This window comes from Nicotiana sylvestris, chromosome 7 (genome assembly GCF_000393655.2).
Source record: "Nicotiana sylvestris chromosome 7, ASM39365v2, whole genome shotgun sequence".
NCBI classification, from domain to species: Eukaryota; Viridiplantae; Streptophyta; class Magnoliopsida; order Solanales; family Solanaceae; genus Nicotiana; species Nicotiana sylvestris.
Window position 1 is genome coordinate 171,222,118 of NC_091063.1, and position 24,785 is coordinate 171,246,902.

At 36.0% G+C, this 24,785-nt stretch overlaps 2 protein-coding genes across 2 annotated transcripts; one reads left to right on the forward strand and one right to left on the reverse strand.

The window, feature by feature from the left end:
- The first annotated feature begins 11,176 nt into the window (after positions 1 to 11,176).
- LOC104238939 (ankyrin repeat domain-containing protein EMB506, chloroplastic) lies at positions 11,177 to 14,614 on the forward strand. The gene is made up of 7 exons (XM_009793456.2): positions 11,177 to 11,743; positions 12,520 to 12,599; positions 12,820 to 12,918; positions 12,997 to 13,095; positions 13,197 to 13,295; positions 13,372 to 13,470; positions 14,107 to 14,614. The coding sequence occupies exons 1-7, from the start codon at positions 11,347 to 11,349 to the stop codon at positions 14,209 to 14,211; spliced, it is 978 nt and encodes a 325-aa protein (XP_009791758.1). The 5' UTR covers positions 11,177 to 11,346; the 3' UTR covers positions 14,212 to 14,614.
- Positions 14,615 to 14,720: 106 nt separating this feature from the next.
- LOC104238938 (protein BUD31 homolog 2) lies at positions 14,721 to 21,054 on the reverse strand. The gene is made up of 4 exons (XM_009793454.2): positions 20,520 to 21,054; positions 15,698 to 15,799; positions 15,383 to 15,570; positions 14,721 to 15,089 (listed from the first exon to the last, which is right to left on the reverse strand). The coding sequence occupies exons 2-4, from the start codon at positions 15,789 to 15,791 to the stop codon at positions 14,934 to 14,936; spliced, it is 438 nt and encodes a 145-aa protein (XP_009791756.1). The 5' UTR covers positions 15,792 to 15,799; positions 20,520 to 21,054; the 3' UTR covers positions 14,721 to 14,933.
- Between the last annotated feature and the right edge of the window lie 3,731 nt (positions 21,055 to 24,785).

A 24,785-nucleotide genomic window follows, 5' to 3' on the forward strand; every position in this document is an offset into this window, starting at 1 on the left:
ACTATGCACTAAGTATCAGTGCATTAGCTAATATTATATCGAATATAGCTTATATATATAATATATATATACTTACACTATACTATGCACTAAGTATCAGTGCATTAGCTAATATTATATCGAATATAGCTTATATATATATATATATATATATATACTTACACTATACTATGCACTAAGTATGAGTGTATTAGCTAATATTATATCGAATATAGCTTATATATATAATATATATACTTACACTATACTATGCACTAAGTATCAGTGCATTAGCTAATATTATATCGAATATAGCTTATATATATATATATATATATATATATATATATATATATATACTTACACTATACTATGCACTAAGTATCAGTACATTAGCCAACTTTTGTCGCTATTTTGGTCAAACGGTCAAATATAGCGACCAACTTTGGTCGCTATTTTGGTCAAATAGTCAATACTTATATAGCTACCAAAATAACGACCAAAGTTTGTTGCTATTTTTAAATCCAGGAGTAAAAATCGGGTTTCCCCTCCCAATCTCTTATTTTCTCCCCAAAATTTTCCCAAACTCTCTCTCAACATATTCTCCCCCCTTCTCTATGTCCCTTACACAAATCAATCCCCCACCCCTTTCCACCAGTGTGAACGCACGCCACCATGCCGGAGCCGCCGCTAAACCTGTCGCCGGAGCCGTTGTCCGCCGCCACCACTGTCGCCGGAGTTGCTGTCCCCCACCCCTTGCCACCACTGCTTTTTAATCCTCCTTTTAATCTACCAAGGTTAGTAATCTACCTTATTAGCTTTTTAATTTTTAATTTTTGCTATATAATTTTATGTATTTTTTTAGAGTTTTTGTCTATTTAGTATTAAGGTTTTTGGTTTGAACTACATTAGATTTATGAACTTAAGGTAGAAATTATAATCTTTTAGTTCTTGTATTAATTTATATTGAGTTCAATTGTGAAAAGAAACAATTCATTGTCTTAGAAGAGGAGCAATGCCTAAATAAGAGTACCTAAATTCTTGCTTTAAACTATGCATTATACATTTATAAGATAAGAAAAAAGAATTAAAGGGAGGAGTTTATTAATGTATTAATTATGAACTTAAGGTCATATTGAATTTTTAGGATATGAATTGGACTTTTAGTTAACTAAAAAAAGATTAGGATATGAATTAACTAATTTAATTTGTTCTTGCTTTATTTATATAGCTGGAACATCGTACTTGGATGTACAATAGGAATTATCCTAATCGGCGGGGATTGCGGGAGGATTTTGTAGAAGGGGTTGATGACTTTATTAGACATGCAATGTCACTTCCGCCATACATAAATGAAGGAGTAATTAGGTGCCCTTGTGTTAGGTGCGACTGTATGAAGTTTGAAAAACCGGAGGAAGTTAAGGTTCATCTTTATATTAAGGGGTTTATAGCGAATTACTTTGTGTGGACTAATCATGGAAATATCGATGGTAGCCATGGGATATTTCATAACATGGTTGTTGGTGAAAGTAGTAGGTCGGTGGAGAATACAAATCGTGATTCCAGAATTCATGATATGGTTGTGGATGCTTTTGGAATGCACTTAGGGGGTGAGCCCAATGAAAATATTGAACAAACTCCTAATGATGAAGCAAAACATTTTTATGAACAGTTAGAGGAAGCTAGTCGTCCATTACGTAAAGGAAGTCTGCACTCTGAGTTGTTTGTTGCAGTTAGATTACTAAGTATCAAATCTGATTGGAATATTTCTCAAGGATCCATGGACTCTGTTATTGACCTTATGCGTGAACTAGTTGACTCCGATATCTAATTACCTGTTGATTTCTATAAGGCAAAGAGATTAGTTTCTAAGTTAGGACTTTCGTCAATGAGAATTGATTGTTGTGAAGATGGTTGCATGTTATATTATAAAGATGATGCAAATTTAAGCAGGTGTAAATTTTGCGAAAAGCCTCGTTTCAAGAGGCTTTCCATCGGGAAAATGGTCGCTATCAAGGCGATGCATTATTTACCTCTTATACCTAGGCTAAAGAGGTTATATGCGTCGATGGGTTCTGCTCCTCATATGAGATGGCACTTTGAAAATAGAATACCACCTGGTGTTATGTGTCATCCTTCAGATGGAGAAGCTTGAAAACACTTTGATAGGACATATCCAGATTTTGCTAGTGAACCAAGGAACATTCTGTTAGGTTTGTATGCGGATGGCTTCATGCCTTTTTCTGTATCTGCGACACCGTATTCATGTTGGCCTGTCTTTCTTACACCTTATAATCTACCACCCGAGTTGTGCATGACTAGTCCATATATATTCTTAAATTGTATTATCCCCGGTCCACGTAATCCGAAAATTTTGATAGATGTATATTTTCAACCTTTGATTGATGAGCTAAAACAATTGTGGTACGATGGTGTTGAAACATATGACATATCAACCAAGCAAAATTTTAATTTGCGTGCTAATTTAATGTGGACAATTAATGATTTTCCTGCGTATGGAATGTTGTCTGGGTGGATGACTGCTGGGAAGCTAGCTTGTCCTTACTGCATGGAAAATAGTAAAGCATTCACTTTGAAACATGGCCGAAAGCAATCATGGTTTGATTGTCATCGTCAATTCTTGCCTGAGGGTCATGAGTTTAGAAGGATAAAAAATGCATTCAAAAAGAATAAAATGGAATATGATTATCCACCTCTGATACTTTCAGGTGAGGAAATTTGGGAGAGGGTCCATAACTTCAGTAAAGTTACTGAAACTCCACCTTATAGATTCCCCGGATACGGTGTTACTCATAATTGGACCAAACAGAGTATATTTTGTGAGTTGCCTTATTGGAAGGATAATCTTCTCCGTCACAACCTTGATGTCATGCATATTGAGAAGAATTATTTTGACAATTTGTTCAACACAGTGATGGATGTTAAAGGTAAGACAAAGAATAACCTGAAGGCTATAATGGACTTACAAGAATATTGCAGGAGGCCTGAATTATACTTGCAGACAGCAAACAATGGTAAGATATTCGAGCCCAAAGCAAGTTACACATTCACTTTGGAGAAAAGACGGCAGATTTGTGATTGGGTAACGAAATTGAAGATGTTTGAGGGTTATGCGTCGAATTTTGGAAAAAAAGTTGATATGGAGGTAGGGAAGTTGAGCCATTTGAAAAGTCATGACTGTCATGTTTTCATGGAGACTTTAGTGCCTATTGCATTTTGTGGTTTGCCTGAAAGAATCTGGAAACCCATCACAGAGATTAGTTTGTTTTTCAAAGATTTGTGTTCTTCCATATTAAGGGAAGAAAACCTACACCAGATGGATTAGAACATTCGTGTAACTTCTTCTAAGATGGAAAAGATATTTCCATGTGGGTTTTTTGATGTGATGGAACACCTTCTAATCTACCTTGTACACGAGGCACAACTTGGAGGGCTTGTTCAATGCAGATGGATGTATCCATTTGAGAGGTAATATTATGTATTTGATGTAATTTTCTGTTTTATTTGAATGTTCTTGGCTAACCTGAAATTATGTAGGACAATTGGCAAATGCAAACAATTTGTTAAGCAGATGAATAGGATTGAAGGATCTATATGCGAAGCTTATCTTGTAAAGGAAACTGCTCATTTTTGTTCTTATTATTTTGAGAGTAATATGCCATGTGCTAGGAATAGGCCCAACAGGCACACGGTCGACTTTAGGAATGATCCATTATATCCGCCTATGTCCATATTCAATCAACCAAGCAGATGTTCTAAGGATGTTAGAAAGAGAAGTTTGAGTGATATAGAGTTCAAGTCAGCTACGCTTCACGTGTTGCTAAATTGTCCCAAAGTTGTACCATTTCTCAAGTAAGTATTGATTTAGTGGTTATCAAAATATAAAAATTACTGTGATTACATCTCAATGCAACTACTAAAAATATTTGATGTGTCACAGCCACTTCGTGGGTCAATTTGGCCATGATGTTGTATATACGAGATTTGATACGTGGTTCAAATAATTTGTAAGTTTCTCCTTAAAATATTCTAACACTATGTAGGTAAACAATGTTTGGATGTTATGCTAACTTATGGATTTTTTTAACAATATGTAGGTAAATGATCCAAATAATGGTGTAAATCAATTTTTGAAAGATATATCTTGGGGACCTGGGATTGAGGTCGCAACAATGTCTAAGTACGTTGTGAATGGTTATAAGTTTCATACAGAGGATTGATCTAAAAATAAAAATAGCAACAACAATGGGGTGTGGGTTCAAGGTGGTGATGGCAACCAAGATGGAGATATTGATTATTATGGTGTGCTCAAAGAAATAATAGAACTAGAATATACAGGTTGACCATATAAGAAATTGATACTCTTTAGATGCAAGTGGTTTGACCCACATCCAACAAGAGGTACAAGAGTACACAATCAATACAACATAATTGAGGTTAATTATACGAGAGAGTATGATCGCTATGATCCTTTCATAATTGCACATAATGTTAGGCAAGTGTATTATGCTCCTTATCTATTGCGGCGGAATAAGTCCGTTTGGTGGGTTGTAATAAAAACTAAGCATGTGGGTAGGGTGGAAGTCGAGAATGTGTTAGATGTTGCATATCAAAACGATATCTCCAGTGTTGACCAAATAGTGGACGAAATTTTAGAAAATGATTTGGAACATCCTGAACACATATTGGAAGAAGTTGATATAAATGAAGTAAGAATAATAGAAAACGAGGAAGAAGAATCAACTGATGAAGCTCAAACTAGTGAGGAAGAAGAATTCTCGGACGAGGAACTATATGTCGATAAGCTTTAAAAAGTTGGTTTCTTTAATAACTTTCGTTTATAGCTAGTTTCTTTATATGTTTCAATCTAAATATGTATTATATTATCCAGATGACAGGCAAGGGCCGAGAAAAGGCTAAGAAACCAAAGAGGAGGGTAGAAGATAATCCTCCATCTTTTCCTGCCTCTTCAGAGATGCATATGCCTATGCCTATGACTTTGCCTCCACCCCAGGGCTATTCTGAGCTGCCACGGTATCACCAGCCCTACACCTTCGTGCAAACACCAGGTCTTTCGTCACAGGGCCATAGGACTGTACGTCCAACATACAGTCCAGCTGTCGCACGACCATGTGGATCGCAGCCATCTGCATCGCATGGATCGCATCGATCCATGTCACATCCACATAGATCACAGGCATCAGTGTCACAGCCACTCGGGTTACAGCCACTCGGGTCACAGCTATCAGTGTCACGTCCACTTGCGGGCCATACAACTATGTCGTAGTCACAGGGCTCGCAGCCATCTTCATCTGAAACTCTACCTATTTCAGGCCTTCGCCTGCGAGATACTAGCTCTGACTCCCCTACACCTTCCACACATGCCTCTGATATACATGCTTCGGACGGTGATGCTGATGATGACGATGAGGTGCATTATGATCAGTATGGCAGGATCATCATAGTCCCTGAGGGTGATGGGTATTTGTTATTTTTACGTTTATTGTTTTGTACAATTTTACTAAGATATTAATGTATTTTTTTATTAAATTGCAGGTTCATCCCTAGTAATATTACTACAAGTATTATCACCAAAGCCACCAGAAAGCTTTATGATGGCCCTTATGCGTCTTGGAGTGATTTCCCATTCGCGCTGAAGGAGCAAATTTTCAATGACTTTAAGGTATAAATGTTCTTTTAAGCAGTACAATTATTTATATTTATGATATTTCCATCTAAATATGTATTATAGAATATAACTTATATATATATATATATATACACACACACACACTTACACTATATTATGTACTAAGTATTAGTGCATTAGCTAATATACTATATTAGCACTAATATAATATATATGCACTAATATACTATATACTATATTATAAGCAGTTAATGCACTTAACTTTTGAATAATTATTAGCTAACAAAAGCTAATTATAATATATCGAATATAGAATTTATGATATTTCCATATAATACTTAACTTTTGAAATACAGAGCAAGTGTGTATGGGAACACCGCTATAGTGCGGATGTGGCTTCAAATTTTCATCTCAAAGCTCACAAGCGGTTGTCGCATTGTTTCTCCAAAGCTAGAAAGTTGAACCAGAAGCCTGGCTGGTTGCTTTAGAATTTATGGGAGGATTTGCAAAGGCAATGGCTTACCATAGAGTTCTTAGAGAAGAGCGAAAAAAGAAAGAAAGCTCGTGCATCTGAGAAGGGAGGATACTTGCACACTGGAGGTGCGATCAGCCTAGGGACAATAAAGAGAAGAATGGTTCGTAATTGCTTAATTTATTTTAATTTTCAAAGTATATCTATTCTTTTTATTAACTAAAATTTATGAGTTTTTAGGGGAAGAAGTTGGGGCGTCCGATGAACCAAGATGAGCTATTCAAGGAGACTCATATTGAAAAGAAGAAGAAAGAGACGGATCAAGAAAGGTGGGTCGAAGGCCGAGCCTCGACTGTACATGTAAGTTTTCACTTTTCATTAAGTATTTTGATTTACTTTTATATGAATTTTGAAATACTAATTCAATGTAATTTTTCTTATAGAGTCGCTTCACAGCTGAAGTGGAGGAATTCATACGCAGTCAGCCACCTAGTGAGTCGGGCGACCCAATCCAACCTTCGGACGAGGATGCTGAAAGAATCTGGATGCAGGCTGCTGGGGGTCCAAAATGGGGGAAGGTATACGGGCTTCCTACTAAAAAATTTCATCGCTATAAGTGTGGAATGCAAGGAATAGGGACTTTCTCGCAAACCGAGCAACTTGATGGGGAGAGCCTCTCCTCTATGCTGGAGACTGTGACAAAGCTCACATACGAGCTAGAAGCCGCCAAGGAGAGAGAAAAGATTAGAGATGCTCAGTACATTGGCATGCAAGAGCAGATCAAATCTCTCCTAGCTTCTGGAAGTTTTCCGATTCCCCGGTCTCGTGACTCATCGCCAGAGGCTCGCCTTCCCCGTGCTCATTCCTCCCGTCCTCCCCGTGATTGTTCTTCCCATCCTAGACAAGTACACCCTTCTGGATACCGTCTTAGTGAAAGTTCATCAGACGGTGGTGATAATGATGTACAAAACAATCCTTGACTTTTATACACTTTCAACTAGACAAATACAATCGGTTTTCGAATGGACTTGTAATAACAATTAACTTAGTTTGGTTAGCTTAATGTGTTACTTCTATTGAACTTTATAGTTTGTTAGTTTCAATGTTGTTGTTGTTGTTTATTGTTGTTGTTGTTGTTGTTGGCATAAAATGTCTATTTAGGATTTTTGGTAAGCTGGCAGGTGGTGTAGCTGCCAATACATGCATTTTCTGCCAAAAATATACCAAGAAAAGCGACCAACTTTGGTCGCAAGTTGGTCGCTTTTCCCTGGAAAAAAAACAAATTTCTGGTAAATGGCGACCAACCTTGGTCGCCATTGAACCCAGATTTCTCAAAAAGCGACCAAAGTTGGTCGCTATTCCATTTTTTTAAAAAAATAATTTCTGGAAATATAGCGACCAACGTTGGTCGCCTACAATTAAAAAATAATTAATTCTTGCATTTTGCGACCAACTTTGGTCCCTTATTTTAAAAAAAATTAAAAAAATTAATACTAAAGCGACCAACTTTGGTCTCTAATATCCAGATTTTAAAAAATAATATTTTCTTTTTAGACCAAAGTTGGTCGCTTTTTTTTATTAATAATAAATAAATAAAAACATAATTTACCTGTGGAGACCAACTTTGGTCGTCAAATTTATATTATTAAAATAATAAGGCGATCAAAGTTGGTCGCTTTTTTCTTTACTGGAATATTTGGTCCTTTTACCTTAGAGACCAAAGTTGGTCGCTAATTGGCGACCAACTTTGGTCCCTAAGGTAAAGGGACCAGCTTAATATCGACCAGGCTTGTTTGGTCGCTTTTTGGCCAATAAGCGATTAACTTTGGCCGCTTTTCCTGGTCGCAAATTAGCGGATTTCTAGTAGTGATCATATTAATTGAGACGGAGGAAGTAATTCATTATTTGGTTGACCAGTCAATGCACTAAGATTCTTTTTCATCAACCTACAAGTAGGTCTTCTCTTGTTAGTTATTATTAAGTACTAAGGTATTGTTTAATGGCAACGATATCTATGGCATAAGCAACAATTTAAGTATATAGGTACGACTTTTGTAACGTGCTCAAATGAAGAATATTTTGGGGAGTCTTGGAGTAACGTAATTAAAATTATTTTTAAGTGATCTATAGGTCATGAGTTCGAGTCATATATAGAAGTGATTGTCTACATCATACCTTTTGGGTTGCAGCATTTTCCCGAACTCTATGGAATGTAAAATACCTTGTGTACCTAGTTTATAATAATATTTTCTAATTCACAAAAAAAAATCCCAATATAAATTTACTAACTTTCTTTTCATTCCATAGTCGTTGTTCATCTTTTTCTTTACAAAGAAACTTTACAATTGTTGATCTTTTGTGAAGTTTTAAAGTATATTTTAGTCGTTTTAAGTATATTTTAGTTATTTTAATAAAAGAATAGCTTATCAACATTTTTTTTTACTAAACACATCAACTACTTATTATCAGTTTCAGCACATCTATCTAAACATGTAAATACTTATTTAAAAAATCAGTTTCAGCACGTCAAACTTATCAGCTATTTTAATCAGTTAATCCAAACGCAATCTAAGCCAACAAATGCAACTGTTATGTTGGCAAGCAGTATAACATACAACAAATTATCTAAGATTCTTTTTATCATTATATGTTACATTAATTAATTTGTTGTTATTGTTATATACTACTAGTAATTCTTTTGTACTTATTTGCTGTTACGTAAAATTTCTCTTGACGATTTGTACATGGCCCACATCCCCCCCCCCCCCATACCAATCTCTTTTTACCTATCATGAACAAGAAAGAGAAAAAGAGTTAACAGTAAGAAGAATTTGGTCCATAACTTTCCTTTGCTTTCAAAAGAATTTTGCTTCAAGTCATCAGTAGAGGAGTAATTTGGTCCAGCAGTTTTCTTACCATCTGGGGTCGTTTGATTGGGAAATAAGTTATTTCAGAATTAATTATTTCGAAATTAGTTATCTCGGGATTGTTATCCCACCCTTTCATAGGGATAAAATAGCACTACAATCTCGGAATAACTAATTCCGGAATTAGTTATACTACGATTTATCCGAATCAAATATAAGATAAACTCATCTCAATTTTAATCCCGAGATTAATTATCCCTTATCTTTCGTACTAAACGAGCCCTTATTGTACAAAACCAAAGTGTAGTGAAGCCTTATTATTAGTACGCAAATTTTCAAGAAGAGTTCTTGATCATGACTTGTACTATTCATAGCATGCATCTGACAGAAAAATCATGCCAATAAAATATGAAGCTGGAGTAACAGCCAAGATATATATCAAAATTCAACTTTGTCAACACCTATACCTTATTTGGGGTAATTATATTTTTAAATGTTGATATTCGTATACAGGGATGCAAAAAAATCACAATGAAAAGATACAAATATTATAGATAGGATTATACATATATTATATGTTTGTTGACTATTTCTAGTTTAAGCGGTTAGCTGAACTATTATTTAATTTAATTCTTTCTATTTATTTTGTTTTCACTAGTTTGAGATTGAAATATAGTTGATTGATTGATTTTCCTCGCCTTTGTTTCAAGGTCATAAAATTGCATGTTGTGTCCCCCGGGGGCGGATGTAGCATAGAATTACCTAGTTCAACTGAACCCAATATTTTTTATGCAAAGCATAAATTTACGTGTAAAAATTTACGAAAGTTGCAATAAATAGTAGATATGAACTCATAACTTTAAATTCTGAACCCAAAGAACTAAAATTCTAGATCTGCCTCTAGTGTCCCCTAATGAGACCAGTCTTAGCTAAATATCCTTGTAATTGGTGGTATATATTTAATAAATGGACTCTGCCTCTTTGCTCCATTAGCTCCTTCTTCTCCATGTCTGCTTTTTCACCGAGAACATCATAATTCTTTAATTTTGGAAGATTAAAATTCTTGTTTGGGGTTAAAAATTAAAAGTTCATAGTTAATTATGATTAAAATTATTTGATTTTTTATGCTTCAGCTTTTAGTTTAAACATTGATTTCGTGATTTACTTTAAGAATTTCAAAACTCTATTGTTGATCCTTAGAAAGTATTAAAGAAGACAAAGTGAGTCTTCTTGATTTGGTGTTATTTGACTAAATCGAAATTGGTTGCAAATTCAGAGGCTATTTTATTGAACAACACAGAAAAATTATGCGAAACATATAGGCTTTGATGAACAATTTAACAGATAGATTGTAGATATCACAAAATTAGGCTAATTTGGTAGAGTTCGGTGAATAATTAAACAAACACAAAATCATGCCAATCGAATAGAGTTATGAACAATTAACAATATAGATAGAGTAAATATAGTATAAACTCGAGACATCACTGACAATCTGCGCAGTCAGAAGGTTATTTTTTAAATACGTACAAAAACGATAGCAATATTTAAAGATCAGTACCTTATAGGGTCATTCTTGTCAATTACCCTTTCAAGTTGGGAGAAATTCAAAATAGTCAGATTTACAAGTGGTCATTGAAAAATACCCACAGTTTCAAAAGTAATCAAAATTTGGCCATTTTCATGTAAAAATAAATTTGAACGAAAACACTGTTCAAAATCCGGAAAATTTTCCAGCATAATATACTGGAATTCCAGTATAATATACTAGAGTTCCAGTATAATATATCGGTCCGGTAAAATATGCTGGAAGTTTATACACAAGTGTTTCAATCTCCATTATATTATGCTGGAACTTTCTGTGTATGGAGTTCCAGCATAATATGCTGGAAGTTCATACACAGGTGCACCAATCTCCAGTATATTATACTGGAACTTTCCGTGTTACAGTAAAATAGTGACTATTTTTTAATAAATATGCAAACGCTGGCTAGTTTTCAATTACCAGTCCGAAAACTGACTAGCCCGTGCTATTTTTACTTTCAAAGTTTAACTCCGGGCTTCTTTTATTTGTTCTTGAGAGTTAAATATGCATGGGCTGGCTTATCACAGCCCAAAAGGGTGATACCTATTAGACAGGCCCACATTAAAGGACTGCATAATCTGATGCGTTGCTTGTCACTCCCTAAAAGGCCAGAAACAAAAGAAGTAATCCTATCTGAATAGCCCATCGGAAGCCTCTAACCTGTTCGACAAAATGCCTCAAAGAGAGTAATCATCCAAGCTCTTTCACAATCTACCTTCTTGGTTTATGGGAGTCTTGGTTTTACTGGTATAATTTAGCCTGAAGATTGAAAATGGAGAAAATAATGGTGTTGCAGAGTAATCCAGCTGCCCTATCCACACAGCTATGTGCAACTACAACTACTTATAACTCCAGTTTAGGCTGCTCCAATGTCATTTCTTTCGGATTTCCCAGAAGAATTAATGTAGTCAAAATTTGTTATTTTCACAATTGTACTAAAAGGACTAACGTAGTCAACTTAACCAAAGCTTCTTTTTGGGAAGATCCTGATGATGGTAGTGATAGTGAAGATGAAGAGGAAGAACAAGAAGAAGAAGAGAATGAAATGGAAGAGGAAGAAGAAGATATGGATGTTGAGAGTAAGTGGGACTATGGAGCAGAAAATAAAGCAACAGCTAATTCTACAAATGGGTTGTCTAGTAGCAACTCTGAAGAGGAGTTTATGAAAGGTATATTCTTTTTTCTGTTTCCAAGTGGGACAGTTATATAATTGTTGTTGTCTTCAGAAAATTCTTGAAAAATGGTAGTTTATTCAAACTATAACAGAAGGGATAAAAGAAAAACTAAGTTAGGTGATTTCTTCCCCTGAGCCTTGGTGGGCCGAGTTATTCGGTACCTGTGTTGATGGGATGCAGGAAGAAGGAGGTAGCTGGTATCTAGTGGAATAATCAAGACATGCCGCAAGCTAGCTCAGACACTACTATTTTTTTTTTTTTTTTGGGGGGGGGGGTGGGGGGAATAACGAGGTTAGGAGTTGACTTGTAATCCATCAGCCTGGTGGACTTTAGACTCTAATTGGTCTATGGAAATACATAGCGGCATACAACCAAAACGACTCCTGGTAGATATTAGTGGTTTTCTGTCTTTTGACAGCCTCGTGAACAGATGAAAGAAGGAAAGTTACAAAATGAAGCAAGGAAATGTTAGAGATAAACATCGTAGAATGGATAGTTCCAGACTTCCAGCAGATGATGTTAATAAGTTGTGTTGCGTCATTTCGTTCTGATTTAGTTTTGTATCTTAACTTCAGTTGACAGAAGCTCTAGTGCATCAATTCAGCTAATCTGTTATAGTCGTTTCGAAATGCTTCAGGTTCAATTAGCTCTCCCCCACACACAAACCCCACACCCAAAACCCCCCTCAACACTTGCACAAAAAGAAAGTTCAGTGCGCTTGGGCATGTGAACGATAAAGTATTAGTATCTAACTTTTGTTTTTGTTTCAGAGGTTGAACAGCTTTTGAGCCCAGAGGAAAGGGAAATTTTGTACCGCAACCAAACTCCAGAGCTGGATAAGATATCAACTGTAAGTTCGTAGGACCTCCAGCTGCCTCTTTTCATGCTAACATCTTCTCTGATAAGTAAATTAGTAGTCTTTCGTGCAAGCCAGGGGCTTGCTATTCTAACTGTTAGAAACTGCTTACAAACTGTAGAGACCAAAATCTACATTATTGAAAAGAAATCATACATTCTTTTACTGGTTTCTGGAACAAGTCCTGATACTATTGGATGTGTGTCCAATCCAGGAAAAATGGAACCCTCTTCACACTTTTGCATTAGCAGGGCAGATACGATTTATGGATAGACTTCTAGAGGAAGGTCTCGATATTGATGTTGTTGACAAGGTAAGATTCGTTGTAGTCCCTAATACCTTTGTTCATTCGTTTGGTATGAAGTAAGTTATTCAGTTAATTTGATGACAGGAAGGGCGAACTGCTCTCCACCATGCGGTTTTTGGTAAAAAAGAGGCTGTCATCAGTCATCTTCTAAGAAAAAATGCAAATCCTCAAGTTAGGGATTTGGTGAGACAGCTCTCTTTTGCTTTTCACTTTGTAAACAACTTGCTTAAAGTTTAATTACAGGGATTACATCATATTTTATGTCTTTTTCTCCCTGTTAACAGGACGGTGTTACCCCGCTTCATTATGCAGTTCAAGTAGGAGCCATGCAAACTGTAAAGTTGTTAATCAAATACAAGGTTGATGTGAATGTTGCTGATAATGTAAGTGAACATTTTATTTTATTTTCTGACATTTTCATGGTCCTGTTAGCTTATTTGTAGTAATTCCTTCTTATAGGAGGGCTGGACGCCGCTGCATGTGGCCATGCAAAGCAGACATAGAGATATAGCCAAAATTCTTCTAGTCAGTGGAGCAGATAAGTACAGGAAGAATAAGGTAATTGTAGCTATAACTTTAGTGCCAAACTAGTGTTATTGCTGGTTCCGTTTCTACGGCTTAAAATACGCTTAAGAACTATCCATACTGGCCAGTTGGGTGGTTTTTAATACCTCCTACTACCTATATGTATGCGTGTTTAAGTCAACTGATTTTGCAAAGCTAAGTTTTTCCCCAAAAATCTTTAAAATGCAACTCTAATGATGTTCTTCTCATTGATAAAATATCCCGATTACAACTCATTTTGCCCTCAGCTTTGAGAAAGGATGGTAAAGGTCATTCAAGCCGAATATAGACGTGCCAATCCAACTCAAACGGTAGATGAATGATAAAAGATACTATCCACCATGACTATATGTAGGATGAGTGAGCCACGAATAGGGATTCAAAAAAATGCAAAAATGGTATACCTAGAATCTTCCTTATGTTAAGAGGATTCAACGGTTTATGTATATACAAAAATAATAATTGTTTTTATCGCACTTGCGCACTATAATTTTCCTGGGATGGGAGGACTTTCCATGGTGAACTTTTCTATACCTTGCCATTGATCTCCCTATTAGTTTGTGCTTCTCTTTCCTTAGACAGGTATGCATGTGAAAATTTTAATAGCCTTTGAACATTTACGTTTGACAGGATGGCAATACACCGCTTGATCTTAGCCTTTGTTATGGCAAAGATTTCAAGTCTTATGATCTGGCGAAATTACTGAAGCTCGTTTCTGCTAATAGAGAACTGTGATTCACTTCTACAGTTTACTCACAGTTCCAAGAGATGGATCTTCCAAATATTCAAGAAGGTTAGAGCCAGACATGACTTTGCGTCGCAGCTCACATTAGCAAATTCTTCTGCAGTTTTGCCTCCGACAGGAAGAAAAAGGAGATCTCCAATTAAGGAGGATGTTCATTAAGCGTGTTAAGATGGAGATATTGAAGCTCAATTCAGATTGACTATCAACCATGGAATCACTTGAACTGTAAAATCTTTGAGCAAATGTGCAGTTGGTCTTGACCAGATTCGTGAAATATCGACTTTTATGGTATACATATCTCAATACTGATTTTAGACATTCTACTGTGACAGTATCAGGGAATTGAAAAGTCATGAATTTTACACCACGTCTATTAAAATCTCTTACAACTTCTATCCCTACCAAATGTGACACTTAAATTGTCTAAGCATCCTGCAACCCAAGTAGCTTTTACACTAACTATTCTGATATGCTGTAATGATTAACTTGCAAACAACCATATCAAAACTATCTGAAGGCAAGTAGTCTATAAATAGGTTATACAGTTTACAATAGGTACTGTGACCACAATTGTTATCTCATCCAACACAACCTCAAGCATTGAACTGACTACGATGTTCTAGACATCGTTTGATCAGTGCTTTGAATAATGTAGGTTTACTACAAGTACAAAACATGTAAAATTAAGCACTAGTTGATTCTAAAGAACAGGTTAATCTCCGCTTGCACAACCTTTACAGCCGCAATGGACACATTCAATAACCTTCTCCTCCCTAAGATGCTGTGGAACTCGGCAGACACAAGTTGTTTGAAAGTTGTGATCTCGTGGTTGCATGCACCTCAAACAGCAGAGCCGTTCATAACCAGGCTGTAATTCAAAGCCAAAACCATAAGAATTGTCTACAAAGTCAGTATATACACAAATGGAAAGGACACACCAACCCCCCCCCCCCCCAAAACCCCCAAAGTACTAAACAAAAGTCAAAACAGAAATACATAAAGAAAAAAGAGAAATATGCATTGGCATGTGTTACAGTTCATGAATAAGAGTTCCCCACAAATGAAAAAAGGGATAGTTCATGGCTTCATGAAAGTGCACTTAAAAAGCAAACTTAAAAAGCAAAGGTGGCACACAAACTGAAGCAAGGAGGGTGAACATACCTTTTTCCATTTCGCAATCAAATTTTTATCCGCATATCCTTGATCTAGGCAGAACTCATATAATTCCTTGGAGATCTCCTTCCTCCTGTGATAGAGATCAAAAATATACCGGCTCTTCTGGTGGGCAATTTTGAAAATAGGCCACAAAGCCTCACATTTTCTTTTGCCATCATGAGGATCATTCTCAGCTGTACAAAACAGTCAAACCAACATTAAAGTTCCACAATAAATTAGGAGATGAAAATCATTTTGCCTACATAGGAAACAACGAATGCTAAAGTAGTCTTATACTCTTATTAACTGAAGTAACAATACCTTCCCTCATTTTTGCTTGTAACTCACTAAGAGTAGGTTCAATCAGCTCCCATCCCTCTGGATATTTGACACGGTTTGTTTTTACTTTAGGCATGACCTTAACTGCAGCAAATCAATGTAAATGTAAAACATACTGACAAATGTATCTTAATTTTTGACTTTATTAACGAGGATTGAGCAGTCAGAGAAACATTACCAACAACAATTATGGTAAATGATAGAAGATGCTTGGGTAATGAGTTCCAAAGCATCAATTGGCCACAAAAGCCAAACTGATATTCTTATGTGATCATGATACACTACTCAATACATAATCTAGTAAAATTACATGGACACGCTTTCGGATTCTCAGTATTTCATGGTTAAATTTCAAGACCATCCATGCTTTCTTGGTTACAAATCAAGCAATTACAGTTGAACAGAAACTTGTTCTCAACGAGAAAGAAGAGAGAAGTGATAATGATTTCCGCTGACATGGCAGAAGCAATGGATATGTGCTCGCCTGACATCCATTTCATTTTTTTCCTTTGTTTCTTTCCCTCGTTATCAAATAGACAAAGCAAAGGCATGGGCTAAAGGGGAGTATAAAGAAGAAAATCTGTGAACTGCAAGTCATCAGCATCCTAATTAACACAGCAACGAGGCAAATTAGAGATAAAAGTTTTGCTTGTACTGACATTCTAAGGCACAGTTGATAATCAGATAATTTTACATGCTTCATAAAAGTATAATGATGTCCTTTACTTTTTAGATCTCTCCACAAATTAGCATTACTATATGGTAACAGGTTATAATAAGAAAGTTGTGGTAGCACCATTACCACAAGTTACATGTCACAATAAGAAAGTTGTGTGTAGATCAACCTAACAACCTAGCAATGACACAGATATATAGGTTTGCTACATGCCTGGTTATAGTTTCGAGACAGTTCACGTTAAACTATCTGATTGAAGGCAAGATTCAGATAGTCAACAAGGAAACTTCAGTTTTTGTAACTAAGACGAATCAAATGCAGAGCGGATATCAAGGTTTAGCGTTGGATCACACTTATGCTCTGCTAGAGCTCGGCTCAGGAAAACAAAACCAGGTTAAAAGGCTTACAAGCTTAGAGACCCTTTCTACTTCTCTTCTCTTAATTAAATTTTTAAGCCTTGCAAATATAATCTATAAAACAACCTATATTTTCAACTTCAACCTCTTACTAGTTTCTCTCCTCCCATCATCACCAATCTCCTCACCAATCTCATCCATGATCTGTTACAAGTTTCTCACTTTAGCTTTTATCTAAGAAAAAAGTATTTCCTTTTGGAACGGCTATTCTGTACTTAGAACACACGGCTTTTGGATTTAGTATTTCATCTGAAACTTGTAACAGATCTAGGATTGTTTTTTTTACTTTTTGATGAAGAGTAGAGAATTTGATTGCATTAGTTTCCCTTAATTCAAAAGTGTGGCTCCTACCTCAATGATTTTAGCGTAGCTTAGAGCTTTTTGGATTGACTTGGAAGATGTATATTATTTTTATTTTGGATAAAATATGCTAGTCCAATATAAAAAAACTAAGTTGCTAATGCATAAACTTCCTCATCCACCTATTAAGACAAGATTGAGCAGCAAGATATTAGGGTCAATTACTCTTGAGCATGGTATAGCTAAGTCAAGTCACACCAAGCTTGCCTAGCTTTCGGCTCCCTTAGAGGGTCAATTAATTCAACAACATAACAACTATGCCACCATCCCAAATTAGCTGGTGTGGCTGCCTCAGTCCTTGCTACCTCTCCCGTCTCCTCTCTAGCCATCTTTACACAACATACTTGATTCTTAGGGTTTGGCCATATGAATCCTCTATACTCATCTCGATTATTTCGGTTTGTTTCATTCCAACACTATTAGGGTTTCTATAGGTTTTACACTTAACAGTATCATAATCATGCCTAACCTCATAAACCAAATTACCCAGAGACTTGGCAGCACATAACGCAGGCGCTAACTTCGCCTCCTCGACAATAAACCATGAGCATAGTTTATCAAAATCCAGAGACAAAATGAAAATGCAGCAAATAAATTATTATTTCCATATTTCAGAATATTTAAATTAACTTCCTACAGCACTATTCTTCCTTCAGCGAACAAATATTATGAGCTAAATCTGCTTTAATCAAATACTTCTACGCCGTATTTCTTCATAATATAGAAGATGTAAATTAGTACCAAAAAAGGACACTTTTGAATGACAAAAAAATACCGCAAAAGCAACTGTACCGGTACTGAAAGTTAACTAATGATGACGGCGGAAGAAACGGCGGCGCAGAGAACGATACGAACCTAAGAAGCTCCGGTGAGCTTGGATTCTGGAAACTTCGATTTTCTTATCGAGGGGGGAAAGAAACGTCGGGGTTGGGTAAAAGGCTAACCAATTGAACCGGCTATGGAGCTAAATAGATAGGTAGTCCGAATCCGGATAAGATTTGGCCCGTAATTTTCCTTTTTTCGGCATAATACCTCCCCTACCCACCCCCAACCCCAAGAAAACACTTTTTTATAAGTCCCAAAAAAATTGCCAATAATAAGAGGATTGTTATAAAATAAAGACTTTAAAGTAAAGAAATCAAAGACAAGTAGAGAGAGAGATTTATTATTCAACTTCAAATTCATATACATAATGAACTGAAATCTCCTCTATTTATAGAAGAAAGGAAGCTGTTGTGTAAGCTGCTGTGTAAGCTTCTTGTAAGCTGATACTGTACCAGATATAGATAATCTTCTGCCGGGTAATATTTATCCATAACGGAGTACCGAAACGATAAGCTTCTTCAGGAAGCTTATTTCTAATAGAGTACTGAATAGATAACCATATTTACGGCGTAGTCCCATATCGATAAGCTTCTTCAGGAAGCTTATTTACAACGGAGTACTAAATGAACATCCATAATATAATATATATTTATAACAATCCCCTTGGATGTTCATTAAAAGATAATGTGCCTCATTAAAACCTTACTAGGAAAAACCCCGTGGGAAAAAATTCTAGTGAAGGAAAAAGAGTACACATATTTAGTAATACGCATTGCTAGGTGCCTCATTAAAAACCTTATAAGGAAAACCCTGTAGGAAAAAAACTTAGTAAGGAAAAAAAAAGAGTGCATCGCATATTTTACTCCCCATGATGAAAACCTTGTTTATAATATTTGAGTCTCAGCATTCCAATCTTGTATACCATCTTCTCAAAAAGTTGAGTTTGTAGAGAATATTATCCACCACTATTTCAAATCGATTTAAATTAATCTCATCAAACCAAGAAGCTGGTACAAGTCATTTCATTGAGTTCCTTGCAACTAGTCTGCATCAATTGCTTGTAGAAAACTTCAATGGAGTACTAAATGGATAATCTTCTTCAGGAAAATTATCTACAGCGGAGTAATAAATGGACATCCACAATAATATTTTCATTGCACTTCCCTTTGGATGTTCATTATTATGTGCCTCGTTAAAACCTTACTAGGAAAAACCCTGTGGGAAAAAATTCTAGTCAAGGAAAAAGGGTACACTAATAATATACAGACAAGTTTTATTAGTTCAATTTGCAACTTCAATGGAGTACTAAATGTCACACCTCCTTTTTACCTACACCCTCGTAAAGAGGCATATAGGGGAGTTTTTTCCAATTTAAGTGACAATCGACACGGGATCATTTTATTAAAAAAATTCAGAGTCGCCACTTGGGATAATTTTATGGTGTCCCAAGTCACCGGTTCAAATCCCGAATCGAGGAAAAGATTGACTCTATATTACAGTCCGCGAACACAGAAATCCGGGTAAGGAATTCTGTTAACCCAGGAGAAGGTGTTAGGCATTCCCGAGTTCCGTGGTTCTAGCACGGGCGCTCAACTGTTATAATTGGCCTATTATCTGATTTTAATACATGTTTTAGCCTATGGTTTAATTTTAACTTTATAACCGCTTTTATTTAATATTTTAGGAAGATTCAACGTCACATAAAGCATGTTTTGAACCACGTCACATAAATGCACCCGCAGTCCGCAACACATTTTATGTAACATTGTTGAGATTTGGATTTGGGTCCCATATATGAACACCCGTGTTTAAGGAAATTAATTTAAATATCGCGCCTAAAGCAACTACGCACTTTCAAGTTTACGAGGGCCATGGAAATTCAACTAAAGCACACCCTGATTTCTAAGGGATTAAAAATCACTACATGAGGGCCACGAGTTATGGATTGAACTTATTTGATGAAAAGAGCATTTTTGAGGAATTAAAATTACTATAATCTTTCAGAACATGTATAAGCACCTATTAAAACAAATTAAAAATTATTAAAATCTCTCAGAATATGTACAAGCACACTCATTAAGACAAATAATTAGATATCAACGATCCAAACAGGAAGAACAAAATGCAAAATAACAACCTACAAGTAACGACACTAAAGGAAAAGATTATTATAAACAGCAAGTTAATGATGACGAAACTAAAGGAAAAATTATTATAACGAAACTAAAGCACATTTGGTTAGTTTTTAGCAAGCTAATCCATGGTAAGTATTATTATGAACAGCAACTGGAAAAATAACCATGAAACTAAGGAAATTTTTTATCGTTTCTTCCTATTCATAAACTAACAGCCCAATTTCACACTTCAATTACTAAAATCTTGCGCTACTTAACCAACCAGCTATTTTCGGTACTCTGTTTTATACTCAAACAAGAAAAGGCATGAATATTCATAACAAACACAAACTAATATGTAACCCAGATTTTCGATTAATATCTTAACAAAACTCAAAAGTATAGTCACATACCTAATTTTTCTAGATAAGTTTAAGGAAAAGACAGCTGAAATGAGGCTAAGTTGAGAATCGAAAATCAGCAGCGGCTCAGCAAAACCAGTAGCGACAGCAGTCAAATTAGAAAAAGAAACTCGACCAAATGTTGAAACTCCGAACCGGAAACTTTAACCGACAGCTTCAAGAAGAATGGCTCACGCGTACTCCACTAGATGAAACCAAATTGAAAGCAGAAACAGAGATACTCTTTTTCTATATATGTAGATCTTTTCTTTCTTTTTCTTTTTGTTTTTGGATTTTGGAATGTAATCACCAGCCAACAAAGAAGATAAACTCTCAAAGCTTAGAACATTTCTTCACTAATCTCTCCCTCTCGTCATCCCTTTATTTCCCGTCTCTGTGTGTGCGTTTTTTTTTAAGAGAAAAATCATGGGAGTCTTGTTTTTGTTCTCGAAGAAGATGAACAGGGGGGGTTTCTTGTGTTCTAGCGGCGGATTCGGTTCTCTAGGGTCTATCCATCTGATTTTTTGTGGTTTCTCAATTGCAGTAGGGAGCAGGGTAAAGGGTAATGTGTATTTGGGCAGGGAGATTGGGCTTGGGTTGGACAGATTTTGGGTTAATTAATTGGGTCAATTTAAGGATTGGCCCAATTTTAAATAAACAAGACCAAACATTTTTTTTATTTTTCTTCTATTTATTTTTTCTTTTCTTTACTTTAATTAATAAGAAAAACCTAAATTAAGATATTTTGTAGAAATTAAAATTCTTTATTTATTATTAAAGGATTCAGAAACTGTAAATCTGGCAATTCCTACCAGGGTGGTGGGTCAGAGCGGATTCCCTTGCTTTAGGGCAGGAATAGCGGAATGGTTAGGGGGCCTGTCTTTAAGCAGCTGGCTTCCACGTAGCTACAGCTGCAGAGGATAAAATAGATGAGGGCGAGAAAGAAGGCTCGAGAGACCTGTCTGGAATCAATCACGCGCAAACTCCCATCGTGTCCCAGATCACATTCCGTGAATCGAAAGGGGAAGCCTACTCATCTATCAGCTCCTCTTGTAGATCGGTGCGGTTTTACGAAGCGTCTAAGCACAGTTCACTCGCGTTGATCAATCAAGAGGGTTGCCGCCATTAAAACAACTAATTGACTTAAAACTAAAGAAAAATGCTAATTTAAAAGACTAAAAGTTAAATATGTAAAAACGATAATTTTTAGGATTTTTCTATGATTTAAAAAAAAAATATTAAAAATGCATGAAATGCAAATAAATAATGAAAAATTTCCTAAAATCAATAAAAATTATTTTGGTCTATTTTTAGGAGTTATTTTCATGTAGGGAAAAAATCATGTGCTCACAACGATCATTTTGTATCGGTTCGCAAGCGACATAACTTGTCGAGATCTCATCACTTTCTTTATTTTCAGGTACCTGAACTTCTTCTGGAGCTTCATGAAATGTTATGTTGTGGGCTCTTCTAGAGATCATTTCCTCTTCATTATGATCGTTTTGATCATTAACTCCTTATCATTTTTCAAGGATTGTTACCTTTGGAACCGATTGGTCTACCACGCTTCATGCGTACAGTAAACTTTATCCTTCAGGGACTTTAAATTGTAATAGGAGCATTTACGGCTGAAATATGATATTTAATTTTGGATCAGCAAATGCTTTTGGCATTTTTCTTGAATTATCTTCTAAGTGAGGATCATATTAATGATAATTCGATTCATATAGCATATTTTTCAACTGTTTATTCCATCCTCCAAATGTTAGAAAAACTAACATATATCCCCAATCTTTTTTGGGAAACATATCTTTGTGCATTGTGGTAGATAAATTAATCACATACCATGATCGCAGCCTACTCCACACTACTAATTATGTATCGAGATAGGGTCGGAGCAGCTTTTACCTGATTTTGGGTCGGGATCGATATCCACAGAGAGCTAGAAGTGGAATTGAGTGTCTATTTAGCTTAGGATTGCGTAAGTGTTCCAAATTACACTTCTAATCATTTTTTAGGGTTTTCTTTATAATTTTACTTTATCAAACTACAAATTATAATTGCAACTAGATTAATCTAAGAGATAAGCTAAAAGGATAATTCAAATGGTTTAAAGGGAACTCGGGTAGTGACATCCGCTTAGGTAGTCAATTGACGGGTACTTGAGTCTAAGGCACAATTGACATGATTGTGGAGTATGATATAACCATTGCACTACTTTTCCCACTCTTCACCTCTCGGTGGTTCAAGTGATTTTGCCAAATTGACTTTGTCAAGACCAACTGGGTATGCAAATTTACACAAGCAACTTAGGGTTCAAGTCGGCTATTACTCTCTCGAGGTTTAACCCTTTAATTGGGGCTATCAATCTCTTGAGTACTCCCCAATTCCTTGTTGGATCAATTTAGAGACTTAGGCTCTCTTTCTCAAGAAGAGCCCTAGTCAACTAAATACAAAATAGTGTTTGCAACCACTAATTCAGCAATTAACCATGAAATTGACCCAAATATCAAACACTCATAGTCAATTTAGCCCTAAAATACAAGACACATCAATTGCCCACACTAGGGTTGAGTCACAACCCTATCTATGGGGTCTAGCTACTCATATTCAAAGAAGAAAAACAAGAAATAGATGAAGATAAACTCATATTAATTAATTACTAAGATAAAAATAAAGATTCAATGTTGCAAAGTAGATAAAATTGCCCAAAATAACTACAAGAGTTGTTCTCACGAGCGCAACTGCTTCTAAAAACTATGCGATACCCTAAAAAATGGAAAAAGAATCTATTTATACTATGCTAAAAAATCTGGACAAAAATGCCCCTACGAGGTTAGTGCGGACCGCACAAAATGGTGTGCGACCGCACTAGGGCTCTAAACTTGATGATCTGGTTCTATGAACTCTGGCTCCGCGGACCGCACAGAATGGACTGCGGCCGTGGAGGCTTCTAGTGCGGTCCGCACAAAATAGACTGCGAACTGCATTGGCTTGAAAGCTCCAACTTGACACCTCTCTAATTCTCAACTCTGCGGACCGCACAAAATGGTAGTGCGCCCGCAGTACCTTCAGTGAGGACCTTATAAAACCTAGTGCGGTCGCACTGCCTCTTAGCCTGGAAATCATGCTTTCTGAATCTCCTAGTGCGGACCGCACAAAGTGGTGTGCGGCCGCACTAGGCCTGTTTTGCCTAAGCTTGTCTTGTCTTTGGCACTTGTGCAAGTTTCACTCCTTTTGTGTTGATCTTTGACATGTTGTCAATTTGTTGAGCAAACCTGCAATCAAGCACAACTTGTGAGCCTTTCGGGACTATTTTGTGTGAATTTCTAATCAAAACATAAGCAAGAAGGAGTATAAAATTCGTCAAAATCCCTAGTTATCATACCACACATCAAAAGATAGTATATTTGGTTTCTGATCCTAAACCAATTGTGAGGGAGGACTTATCATATATTGTTGGTCTGATGCATACAAGTGTTGCTATATGCAATTTAGAAAATCTTAGACCAACACATGAAGCTTTGTTCTCATAAGAAATGGTTTAGCCATTAATAGGAGGTATTCAATGCTAAACCAGCTTGGATATAAACCGACATTATCAAGATGAACTGTCTTGATTTCATAATCTGAAAGTTTTGTTCTTAGTTGAGAAAAACAATTTTAAATGCCAAACTGCAGGTTGACAATAAACACACATGTAACCATCTTATATATGCATCTATAAACGGTTCACATGATAGGTGAATGGGCCCATATTCACCTTTTATATATTTCAGAATCAGGGGTCTTAGTCCCAACTTTAGCTGGTATAATCAATTTATTATGAGAACAAGCAACATAAGAGAATTCTTGAAGAATTTTCTAGTTCTTCAGTATATGCTTATCTGAAAACTCAAATAGCTCATTTAAAAATGGCAAATGAAAACTTCAAGTTTATCATGGCATGCGCTATCTATTAGTAAACTTCTAGTTTACAATGGCACAAATTTTTGCATTAGTAAACTTCTGGTTTACTGTGGCTATTTTTGTATAAGTAAATTTCTCATTTACTGTAGCTGCTTTTGCATTAGTAAATGTGACGACCTGGCCAGTCGTCTTATGAGTTACCGCTCCATTTCCCTAATTTCTGCTTCTTTATGCTTCGTTATCCGTGTTTTATGTGACCGGGTTGATTAGATTGAGTTCGGAGAGGATTTGGTGAAATTTGAGACACTTTGTCTCTTTTAAGAAGGTTTAAGTTGGAAAAGTCAACTGGATGTTGACTTATGTGTTAGA